General features: G+C 35.4%; 1 protein-coding gene across 2 annotated transcripts in view; it reads right to left on the minus strand.

Annotated features, from left to right (window-relative positions):
- LOC136041654 (peptidyl-prolyl cis-trans isomerase FKBP4-like) overlaps nucleotides 1–13,042 on the minus strand; it is a 47,736-nt gene that overhangs the window by 1,860 nt on the left and 32,834 nt on the right. The window contains exons 5-8 of one of the 2 annotated variants that reach the window (XM_065726368.1): nucleotides 12,396–12,679; nucleotides 10,646–10,815; nucleotides 6,069–6,257; nucleotides 4,256–4,631 (exon numbers count right to left, since the gene is read on the minus strand). In XM_065726368.1, the coding sequence (XP_065582440.1) occupies nucleotides 4,263–4,631; nucleotides 6,069–6,257; nucleotides 10,646–10,815; nucleotides 12,396–12,679 (1,012 nt within the window). In that variant the 3' untranslated portion in view covers nucleotides 4,256–4,262. The remainder of the gene's footprint in view (nucleotides 1–4,255; nucleotides 4,632–6,068; nucleotides 6,258–10,645; nucleotides 10,816–12,395; nucleotides 12,680–13,042) is intronic. The other variant, XM_065726372.1, reaches the window with a different exon arrangement.

Genomic DNA, 13,042 nt, shown 5'->3' on the forward strand with positions numbered 1-13,042 from the left:
ATCACGTATCTACGACATTTGCTTATTCTACCCAGCAAGTTTCATCTCGATTTCTCTACTGTAGAGTTTTCCAAGATTTCCGGTTTCCCGCTCCAACTCCCCCAATGTCAACAGACCTGGTCGGGACTTGAAATAAGAGCTCTGAAACATGAATTCCTTCTAAATATCAAATTTCATTAAGATCCGGTCACCTGTTCTTAATTTAAAAATAGCTCAATTTAAATTTTTTTAAAATTAACACCCCCCCAGGTCCCCCAAAGAGAACGGATCCGTTCCAATTATGTCAATCATGTATCTATAACTTAGGCTTATTCTTCCCATTAAGTTTCATCCCGATCTCTCAACTCTAAGCGTTTTCCAAGATTTCTATTTCCCCCCCTTCAACCCCCATGTCCCCGGATCCGATTCAAATTGAAAATGGAGCATCTGAGACATAAGATCAAGTTTCACTAAGATCCAATCTCCCATTAGTAAGATAAAGATACCTCAATTTTCACGTTTTCCAAGAATTCCGGCCCCCACCCCGACTCCCCCCAATGTCATCGGATCTGGTCGGGATTTAAAATGAGAGCTCTAAAGCACAAGACCCTTCTAAATATCAAATTTCATTAAGATCTGATCACCCGTTCGTTAATTACAAATACCTCATTTTGTCTAATTTTTCCGAATTACTCCCCCCCCCCCCCAAAAAAAAATCCATCAAATAGAGCGGATCCAGTCCGGTTATGTCAGTCATATCTTGAACTTGTTTTTATTCTTCCCACCAAGTTTCATCCTGATCTCTCCGCTTTAAGTGTTTTCCAAGATTTAAGCCCCCCCCCCCCCGACGACGCTGGATCCGGTCGGGATTTAAAATAAAAGATCTGAGTTACGAGGTCCTTTCAAATATGAAATTTCATTAAGATCCGATCACTCCTTCGTAAGTTAAAAACACCTCATTTTTTCTAATTCTTCAGAATTATCCTCCCCCAAATCCCCCAAATAGAGCGGATCCGTTCCGGTTATGTCAATCACGTATCTAGGACTTCTGCTTATTTTTCCCACCAAGTTTCATCCCGATCCCTCCAAACTAAGCGTTTTCCAAGATTTTAGGTCCCCCCAACTCCCCCCAATCGGATCCGATAAATCCGGGATTTAAAATAAGATCTCTGAGACACGATACCCTTCTAAATATCAAATTTCATTAAGATCCGATCACCCATTCGTAAGTTAAAAATACCTCATTTTTTCTAATTTTTCCGATTTAACTGTCCCCCCACTCTCCCCCAGATGATCGAATCGGGAAACGACAGTTTCTAATTTAATCTGCTCTGCTTCCTGATTTGCCTGCCCAATTTCATCTTCCTAGCTTACCTGGAAGTGCCAAAACTAGCAAAACCGGGACAGACAGACCGACAGACCGACCGACAGAATTTGCGATTGCTATATGTCACTTGGTAGATACTAAGTGCCATAATTATACAATTTAATAAAAGGAGAGCACGCCGTAAGAGACGCGTTGTTGATACAAATATGATGTTAAATTTAGCACGTTTGAGATAGACCTTTAAACTGAATTTTGGCCAACTAACAACAAAAACGGTGTTTTTGGATTATACGTTTTAAATAGAAAGGAATCATATCCCATAACGCTTTACTTGCGGCTGAGGCAGCGGCACATCCTCAGTTATATATGTTTATTTCTGCTCTATTTAAATCTAAGTCACTTTTTATTTATGTAAAAACAAATTTATATTCGATTTTCGTGCGTTTATGTAAATATTTTAACCTAAAATACGACAGTATTTTATAAAAAAGTATAATAAAAAGTATTTTATATAAAATTCTATAAAAAAAATATATACAACACAAACAAAGGCTTAATTAGATCTTATTGCCGGTGATGATGATAAACTGACTGTTCAGCTAAAGCCTATGAGAGAGTGACTATATTCGATTGCCGTTTGGTCATCATATAAATGAAGAGTCTGTGACTTTGATCTTGGAATGTCCACGTAACCACGAGTTACCTGGCTGTTTTAGAATTAATCAAGATTTTTTTTTCTTACTTTGATATTACAGAATTGTGTGGGACATTTTTAAATTCTAGCAAGTCTCTTTCTCTCTGTATTCATTTCTATGTTACGATTTTTGTGTCAAGAACCGAGTGATGGTTGGTCGTGGGGATGTTGGCTTCCTTGTGAAGAGTGAGTTGAATTATAATGAAATGGATTATTTCTACATGGATAGAGGGTAAGGTTGAAGTTTTTTTTTATTGAGATTGAATTTAAAGGGAAAAAGGAATATAGTTAGTATGGTGTATAAGCCGCCCAGTGGTCACATGGATGATTTTATGGAAGGAACGAGTCATATTGGTAAGGGTGTTTTGTAACTTTAGAGCTTAATTCATCTAATGCAACTCTTATTGATAATATTTTTATTCAGTCTGCCAAGTTAAAGCTTTATTACTGTTTTACTGTTTTAAAACAGTATAAAAAACTTTAAGTTTTTTACTGTTTTAAAATGTAGAGTAAAGAGAAAAAGTCAAACTTTAGCGTAAAGAGCGGGGCGTTGAGAAGGAAAAGCCCCTTTCATATACGGAGTAATTTCTGTTCGTTTTAAGTTTTAATGTCGCGCCTTACTTTCATTTAAAAAACTTGTTTTTTTTTATTTAATTTACTTGTAGGATTAAGGGCTATACAAGTTTTTGATTCTTGTTTCATATTTTAGTTGAGGTATGTCTTCACAAAATATAACCGATCGTTTTAAAAACGGTTCGAAGCCACAGGAATGAGCTGTCATTGCTTCGCCTAACTTGTCCCCCTTTGAAGCATGGTCGTATGTGTTGCTCCATAGCTGTGCACCACGGTCATATCGTCAGCAATAATTAGTAACATCTTGACACTATCGGTTGCTTCTTTTGCATTTATTTCGGGAGAGGACGCATAAAAAGTTAAATCTTTTACAGGTATCTCCAAACTTAATGAAAATCGCACACTCTATAAAAATCTAAAATGTCTGGCTTTATACTTTCCCTAACTCTTGCTTTCCAGATTTTGCTGAAACACTGACACTGATAATTCCAATTCTTCAGACAAGTGGTAGTTCCTTTCGGAGCTTATGTACGGTATTACAAATTACAAGGGCACGATTTGGACCAAATAGGGATAAGTTTTCGCCTCAAAAATTATGAGATAGTTGTTCGGTTGAAGGCATCAGAATGGTTCATACAATCTGTAAGTTTCAAAGAGCATACTTCTGACCAGTTGTGAGGTGCTTAAATATGCACATTGCTATGCAGTCTATGATATTCATTCTTGAATTCTTTGAAGTAGGTTTCACGAACAAGGATTAACCAAATAATAGGGGATATACCTCAGACGTCTACTCTCTACGCTCAAATTTAGCATTTCCTCAAAGGTAATTCATTAGAATAGAACACATACAGTCACAGATGACTGATAATGGTCAGTTTTAATTTGTAAAATGGCTTTCAAAACACTCCAATTTCAAAATTATATCTTCCTCACTCTAGCTGAAAGCTTTAAATATCAGCAAACACACTAACTGAGTAAATTATTTTTTTCGAATTACTTTTGAAACATTGCAATAAAAAGGTAGATGACTGCAAATGTGTGTTGGTTTCAGAAGTTCAAAGCTAGACTTTAGTGTAAAGAACATGGATTGAGAGAAGTGTCCCCTAAAATATAGCGCAAATTCTGTTGGTTTTAAGTTTTGGCGTCACTCTTTATTATCATGTGATACAACGTATCTGTTTTTTTTTCATATATTTAAAGTAATACTCCTAAAAAGACCAAAAACAGATATAGGCCTTTCAGGCTAAACATGACAGCTTAAAAATAGATTGTTCTTATGGATATTGTTTCCCTTTTGTGATTAGTGGCATTGATCTTAGACCATTTATTGCCTTCATTTTAACCATATTTCTCTCTTGACCTTGTAGGTTTTCAACCATTAAATTCTGATGCGGCCTTTGCTCATGTACACCGAACAGAAAAAAACAGTTTAGGCCGCAACCAGAAACACTACTTACCACATTATGCCAAAATAATACCAATTAATTAAAGTGCGAGTAAACATAGTTACAGTATTCATATTAATTGCTTCTGGATCATGCACAAAGGAAAAAACAAGAAGTATGGTTAGCTATTCAAACGAAAGTTAACGAATTGCAATGAATCAAACGTATGTTAACTAGGAGATTACAGTGCAATTGGGATGCATGATAGTGACAGCATTCAACAGACGACAGTACCTGTAATTTACACGTTTGTTAATTTTCCAGAAGGTTCTTCACCTTCTACGTCCTCATTCTGTTTTTCATCACTTTTTTCCACCACGCCGCAATTCGATAGGGGAGGATTTGAGTTTTCTGGAAACGTTTCAACCTTTTGTTCCGATTCCTCTTCAAGTCGTTTAGCTTCCTCCTCCCGTCTCTTAGCCTCTTCCCGTGCCTTTTTAATTTCTTGGGTTCTTTGTCTTAGTGCTGCAATTTCCTTCCTCCGCTGTGCCTTCGCCATTTCTAATTCTTGTTGCTTCTCTCGTTCTACTTTTTTTAGATCTACATCAAGGTTCACCCCACGCTGCTTATCATCCCACCAGCCACATGACCAAGAATTGTTTCCACATGCCTTCAGACCAAAACAATTAATGATTTGGAGGTATAATGTGAAAATAATTCAATTCTAGAAAACTAAGTGACATTTTACCTTTCGATGATAAGTGGAGCAAAAATTGAGCGACGAGTTTACTATTATAGACATGACCATTTTCTATAGTAAAAGCTGAGTAAAATAAACAAAAGAAAGCCAGATATACAGTTTCAAAAAATTGAATATTTTTACAATATTTCAGGTGCTGATTGAACATCATGATCAATGCATCAATTGGAGCTTTGAGTTGGCACAAACTCTCCATTTATTAAGTGTAGGGGTAGCACCACGGATTCATAACAAGTTTCGATCAACCTTGCAAAAGCGTTACTTTTTCCGGAATAGACAGAAGCCATAGATGCTAATCTGTTTGGCAAGAAAAAACATAATAATAAGAAAAAAAAAATAGTTTTCCCAGGGTTTAGTAGCTTGTTGTGTAGTAGCTAATCTTTGACTAGCATACGTAATATTAATCAACAATAAGTTTCTCTTGATATGAATGCTGCCATGCTGTATGGCAGAATGATTAGAAAATACTAACAAAAACTATTATATAGTGAGTAAACTAGCAAATGACTACATTGGCACGAAATTATTTTTAATCTACCTAAGTCCATAAACCATGATTCTCTGTTATTGAGTAATAAAAATAATATCCTACTAAATAGCTAAACACTTAAACAGGCGAACATACACAAATATATTCAAGAGCATAGGCATGGCTTGATGACTTGAACAGTTTTGAGAAATTTCCAGATAGGTACACGTAGATGTGGTTTAAGAAGAAGAAGCTAAAAATTGGACAAGAAATAAAATCTAAGGAAAAGGACACTGAGAATCCAATCCACTCACCTTAGCCAGGATGCATCTTAAGAGATGATGGTTACATTTATTAAGACAGAAATTTTCTAGCAAGTTAAAATTGTAAAAAGCTTTCAGAATGGTTACTTCTGGAAAATATATTGGTTTTGTCGAATAACATCCTCTCTGAATGCAGTTGAGGAAATGATTTAGCAGATCATGGTGGTTAGAATTGCGGCCACAGTCAGGACTCTTCTGTCTTAAGAGTGGCCGTTAATGGTAAATTCTTTGTTTAATTTATACGTTTTGGATGAAAATAAAAAATGTCTATGTCTATGTATGTCTGAATGCAGTGGAATAGGGGAAGAACAGAATCGGATAAGATAATTTACAGAAAGTAGGGTTATACCCAACGGGAGTCTATTTCCGGTTTGAGTTCCTCGAATTCAAGCTATTACACAAATATGGGCACTTTCTGGTTAAGTATTTGCTAAAAAAGACTAACAATTCGGGTTCAATAGTACCCCCAGCTAAAATTCTGACTACGACCCTGCTGACGGGAATATTCAGAATACCGAAAGCAATTCATACTAAAGATTTCGAAGTCACACTTACAAGTTTATCTTGTTCCGCCATTTTCCTGAAGATGTTAGAATAAAGCTGTTTCTCTCTTTGTGTCAACTCCTTGATTTTGGCCTTACAAATTGCAATCTGATTAAGCGCAGCCTTGTTGTTCGGGTCTTTTGAAACAATCTTTTCAAAGTCTCGAAGGGCAAGTTCGGGCTCGGCTAGAGCAGAATGAGCCTATAAAGACAGAGAATGAAAGAGAACAGAAAAAAAAAAATATAAAAAAGTGACGACCCAATCCAAAGCAAACCCAAATAACCGAGATTGATAGCTTAGAAATTGTTGTGCTACAATAATAAAGCTATCACAAATAGAATTTGTGCCTGAAATAATGCCTAAGAAGGGTGACAAACTTGAAAGTTATTGTACTGAAATAATAAAACTTTCGAAATAGATCTTGTACCTAAATTAGGGACCAAGAAGGCGCTTTCAAGTGCTTAGCTCCTCCCCCATTCAGAAGAGTGAATTTTAATTTGTCCAGGAAGGTGGATAAACTAGGACTTTGAGGAATAGATCTGCAACCTATATTATGGAGTGGAAAGGTTATGGAGTGGAAAGGTGTTTATAAGTTTCTGCCCTTACGTCCTAGCTAGAGGATATTGACGTCTTCATACCCTTGCGTTACACGTAACACGCGCATGCACACTATTATAATTACAAGCACAAAAAGAGCGGGGTGGTAACTTCGAAGATGTATTCCCAGCGCCTCGTCTGGTCCATGGGTCCATTCCTTAGAGTTTGATTAACACAGTACAACAATTCCCTAAATTCATGACAAGTAACTGGCGTACATGTTACTAGTGATGGAAGGATGAATTGGGATAAGAGTTAGAGTTCTTTAGACGATTCAAATCAAATAAGGAATCGACTGAATTTTTCCTCGATTCTTGGAACACTTCGCCTGTGTAAATGAGCTTTTATATTAAGAAAAAGTTACATCTTTTTCTTCAAATAAAGCTGTTACTTAATGTCGCTGAGACTGGATAATCAAACTTATATGCAGTAATTTCATTGCAGCAGCGCTGCTTAGTTGGCGGCCTTATTATGAAGTAGGTCAAGTGAATAAATAAAACAATCCCCGCTACTGCTTCACGATAGTCGTTTTGCGTCATTTGACGTTTTTAATTATCTGGACTTCTTAAGATAGTTTAGTTACAAGGTTGATATTTCTTTTTAGCACATTATTAATTTTTCTTGAGTTTTGCCCAGTGTTTTTTTCCTTTTGGGTAGTTAAGAAAGTTCCCTTTTCTCAATCTATCAATAAGCCAAGGTAATATTTGTATTCAGTGTTGTGCTAATATCTTTCTTCCGGAGTTAATTTTTTTTATATATCTTGACCATAATCTGGATTTGTTTTTCGACTAAAATACAGCTTTACAGAACTAAGACCCACCACATACGCAAGATTTTTATCTCAGCTGGGGCAGACATCCGAAACTGAGGCCTAATAATTTCAAAGAATAGGAAATTACATGACACATATTACAAATTGGAGGAAAAATTGGAGAAATTTCAACATTATATAGGCCACTTGCCTGTATGTCCTCTTCCTATGTCCCTAATTAAATATTAATAAGCCAAATATAAACTTTTTTATTCTGCTAAACCAGTTATAGAAGAGAGGAGCCTTAATTTCTCAGTTATAGAAGGAATTATTACACAAATTTCGCGTCTGTACATGAATTAAAGCTGTTTATGATAGAACTTGGGAACGTTCATTTTCTAATATTTTCATTGAAGACTATCTAGAGCAGCATTTTTAGTTTGATTTTATTTTTGTTGTTTCTAGAACCTCATAAAATATGACACTAACACATATAGTCAATATTCTTGATCTTCATCGTTGTTCATTATTTAACTAACACTAAATGTACGCTTTAGAACAAAACTCAAAAGAAATTTCTAAGTGTTTATAATTATCTTATACTAGATGTTGGGGTGGCGCTTCGCCCCCCCCCCCAAGCCCCCCGCGCGCGTAAGTCGTTACGCGCCATTGTAGTTGTGTCCCTGTGTCCCACCTGTGAATATAAATAGATATATATTTATATTTTTAACTACGTAAAACTTGCGAATATACAACATTCTTTGCTGTCCCACTGTCTGTCCATATAAATAGATTGTCAGGTTTACAAACCCTTGAACATGCAACATAATAATTGTCCATGGGAAAACAATCCGTATTCAGATCTATACCGCATTTTCCTAACGATTGCTCTTGAGCTCTGTTGATGGTGATTGCTAATCGAATATTCCCTGTGTCCACGTCGTCATTTATATATATCCCCCTGTGCCCCCGGCGTCCCCGTTGTAGTTGTGTCCCTGTGTCCTGGTCGTCATTAATATTCCCTGTGTCCCGATCGTCATTTGTGTCCCGGTATCCCTGTCTGTAATTTCTCTTTGAGTGTCCCGGTCGTCATTTATATTCCCTCTGTCCCGGTCGTCATTTGTGTCCCGGTCTGTAATTTCTCTTTCCCGGTCGTCATTTATATTCCCTGTGTCCCGGTCGTCATTTGTGTCCCGGTGTCCCGGTCTGCAGTGTCATCTTATAATGACGTCATATACAAAGCATTATATACTTATAATGACGTCAAATGCAAACCCACAAACAAACAAACATGCATACATACAACTTATTTTTATATATATAGATACAGTTTCTTTTTAAGTTTTTTTTCTTTTTTAGTTTTTTCTTTTCTTAGTTTTTTTTCTTTTTTAGTTTTTCTTTTTTTAGTTTCTTCTTTTTATTGATTTGTTTTCTTCAATTTGTCAATGTTCATTCTAACATCGACACTTTGAAAAATCTTTACGTGTCAAGCATGCTAAAGCTCCAACAATTTATAATAAACCTCAAAATTTTGGGTATCTGTTTTAAGGTTTTCGAATTACTTTAATCTATTGTCAAAATATATTGAAATATTTGTGCAATTCCCAGTTTTTTTTAGTTTTTTCTTTTTTTAGTTTTTTAGCTTTTTTCAGTTTTTCTTTCTTTTTAGTTTTTTACCTTTTTTTTATTTATTTATTTTTTTTACGTTTTTTCTTTTTTTATTTTTTTTATTTTTTAGTTTTTTTAAAGTTTTTTTTTTACCTTTTTTCAGTTTTCTTTTTCTTCTTTATTTTTCAACATCACTATGAAATACATATCGCCGAACCTTTATTTTTTTAAACTAAAATCTGGTTGGCATTGATGACCTTATCCAAGTCAAAATCCCAAACCCATTCATCATCGCGATCATTTTCAGTTTTGATACGTTTTGACTCTCGCTGTCCAGGTGGATTTTCATCTAACTGCGCGGTTTTGCGTTCTTTAGCCGCAAGCCTTTTGGCATTAACCCTTTGAGCAGATTCCTCGGCTGTTTCTTCTGCCATTGTAGGATTTATACTAAAATTTATCTTTGAATTAACTATTTGAGCAGCTTCCTCGGCTGTTTCTTCTATCATTTTAAGATCTATACTAAAAATTCCTCTTCACGTGCCAAGCTTGCTAAAGCTCAACAATTTATAATAAACCTCAAAATTTTAAGTATATGTTTTAAGGTTTTCGAATTATTTTAATCTATTGTCAAAATATTTCGAAATATTTAAGCAATTCCCAGTTTTTACATTTTAGTTTGTTTTCTTTTTCTTCTTTATTTTTCAGACGTCATATGCAAACCCTCAACACAAAAATACATACAAGTTATTTTTATATATATAGAAGATATAATCTGGCGTAACAGACATAGTGTTAGAGACATAACACACAAACAACTTATTTATATATATATAGATTTGTCATTTATTTACATTGTTTTGTGTGTTTCGTATTTGATCCACAAAGTAAATCACTAAATTTAAACATATTTAGACTCCACACAAGGAAAACTGAAGATAGTAACAGACTGTAGGTATAAGCTGTCTGATTTTAATAGTTCATTGCTCGAGCAGACCCTTATTGAGCTAAAGTTTTAGTTTATCGAATTATATGACGAAGAAGATGAGTCTCTTTGAGTGGACCACATTACTTATTACTTTTAAGAAGGTTCTTCACTTTTAAATTTGAAGCCGAAATCATGGACAAAGCAAATGATTGATAATCATCTGCTGCTTTATATTCATATCTAGGATAACCTAGAGTCTTAAGATTGTTGTCGATACGAAAAAAAACAAGACAAAAAAAAAAAAAACAAACAGATAAGTATTCGTGGATAAATATCAATGTGGGAATAGGAATAGGGAAAGAATCAGGGAAAATTCATGGATCACTCTATCACTTTATATTACTTTTCTTACCACCTCCCAAAAACACTTTTTGACGATCTCCTGATAAAGAAATACTTGGCTACAGGATAACATTTCCCTTCTGTACGCCTATGCCAGAAGATGGGCGGAGCTCTAGGTTGGTAAAAATTTATTTTCTCTCTCAAAAATCTTCAAAATTTCCCCTTTTAGGAGCAAGTTTACCTTGTGGAGTCAATTTTCTAGGGACAAGTTTTATGGGAACAAGCTTCATTTAAAAAAATAAATTTCCTCGGGTGAATGTTTTGCTATCATCAAACGATTCTATTCATAATGGGAGAAAAGCTTACCATTCCCCGTCTGAAGAGACCCTTTTCATTTTCGCTATCTATTTCCAATGCTTTTGTTGCACTATCCCTGGCTTCAATGTGATTTTCCATTTTCAAAGCACACATTGACACATTCAAGTGAGCTGCTAGCAAAAGCTGATCTTTCTCTTTCAGCTTCTCATCTTTTAAAGCTAAATAAAAAGAAGATTTTGATTAAGGCAAAAAATAAACAGGTAAAGTACGGAGGCGAGGGGGCTGTGTCTCAGCCTTTCCCCCACCTCCAAAATCCTAAACCCACAAATATATGGGCACTTCTAATTCAAATTATGTAATATGTTGAGACTGGATTTACAATTCACTTTAGTTAGCTGAAATGTGGGCCAATTTCATATTTTGCATTAAAGATTGGAATGACTACAAGAAATACTGATTCTACCTCAAATATTATTGTTGGGGCTTAATAGCTGAAGCTAAAAATTCCCATAGAAATTTAGGCATATAATTCAGGTGATAAACGTGCTATTTAACAGATTATAAGACATCAGTTTCCAGCCTGAGCCTAATTATTTTGAAAGAGGCCCCTTTCACTTTTTAAGACTCCATTTATAAGATGTCACAGTATATTTTTGCAGATTCCTGTAAAAAATTTCATATCAGCTCTTGATCAAACAGTTCGTAGTAACGAACTGTAAGTAAGGAACGACCCAGCTTAATAGTAACCAAAACCCTAAAAACGGAATTTTGATACCAATGGATACATCAAAAGAATCAAATTTTCATGCTGATTTCAAATATATAAGTGTTACCACGTTTAATGTTACCGATTGAATATTTACCTTATGTTGGAAAAAAGGGGAAAACCTCCTAAAACTTATTCATGAATCTTAATGAAGATCACACCATCAGATTCGGCGTATCAGAAAACCCTACTGTAGAGCTTTCAAGTTCCTATCTACAAAAACGTAGAATTTTGTATTTTCTGCCAGATGAAAGATCACGGATGCGTATTTGTTTGTTTTTTTTTTCTTCCCAGGAGTGATCGTATCAACCCAGTGGTCCTAGAATATCGCGTAAGGGCTCCTACGAACGGAAATTGAAAGTTCTACAAAAAAACTGGAGGCCAACTAGGCCCCTTCCCATACTCATTTTTTCCCAAAGTCACCTGATCAAAATTTTGAGATAACCATTTTGTTTAGCATAGTCGAAAAATCTAATATCTGTGTCTTTACGTGTAAAATAACCCCACACAGTCCCCAGGGGAAGGGCTGCAAGTTGTGAACTTTGCCCTATGCTTACACATTTTAATTGTTATTGGGAAGTATACAGCCTTTTTTTTGGGGGGGAGGGAGGGTGCTTGGGGTAGATTTCTATGTGGAGAATCCTCCTTCTTACATTCTCTTTGCCAATTTTTTAATGCGGAGATGTTCCGAGGGAATTATCTAGGATAATTCCCCCACGGGATTATCTAAAATAATTTCCAAGGGAGGGGGCGTTTCTGGAGTGATCGAGAAACAGATTAGAGATTAAAGTCTTATTCAAATGAAAAAATGCTAAGGAGAATTTTTCAGGATGAATCGTCCACAAGTAATTTTACAGGGAGGTGGGATTCTCAGCAAGGATGGAATATTCTAGAGTGAATTTGATAGGGGAGGGGGGGGAGGGTAGGTGACATTAGAGTTTTATCGACAGATGTGAGAATATTTTAGCTTGGACACTAGAAACAAGAAAAACACTATTAAAAGACAAGAAGTAAATATACATTAGTACTTACTCTTTTCAAACTCCAAGAATGAGACGATTTTTGAGTACTGTTTACTAGCTAGGCTATATTTTCCTTCTTTGAAATACTGTGTTCCTTTATCTTTAAAAATCTTGGCTTGTTCGATTTTCTCTTCGACGTCAAACTCCCATGATTCTTTGGCCTTTTCAAAAGATTTCAACTCTACTTCATATTCTAAATCTGCATTAGGAGGTAAATTGAATTTCTCCATGGGTTTGGATCCAAAGCCGTAAGCAGGACTCAATTTGACTAAGGACTTCTCACCTTTTTTAAATCTGCAAAGAGTTGATATAAAGCCGAAGTTTTTATTTATTATAAGACAAGAAACAAGAAATAGAAACAGACAAGAAGCAAGGAAATAAATAGCAAAAATTGAAAGAAGAAAAAAAGCAGAGACAAAGCAACCTTCGTATTTAAAAAAAAAAGTTGGGAGGGAAAAAAGGTGACTTGATTATGAATTTAACAAGAATGTTGTAATGCACCCAAGGAGGGGCGTGAGGTGTACCACTGCTATTTATCCTCTTATGAAGTTTTCAATTGATAGCCTGACAATCAGCTCCTAAACTTTATACAATTTGCCGGTTTTTTATTTTGTTATAGATCAGTATCCCTCCCCCATAAAAAGCTGAATAGGCATG

This window comes from Artemia franciscana, chromosome 2, assembly GCF_032884065.1.
Source record: "Artemia franciscana chromosome 2, ASM3288406v1, whole genome shotgun sequence".
In the NCBI taxonomy this organism is placed as follows: Eukaryota; Metazoa; Arthropoda; class Branchiopoda; order Anostraca; family Artemiidae; genus Artemia; species Artemia franciscana.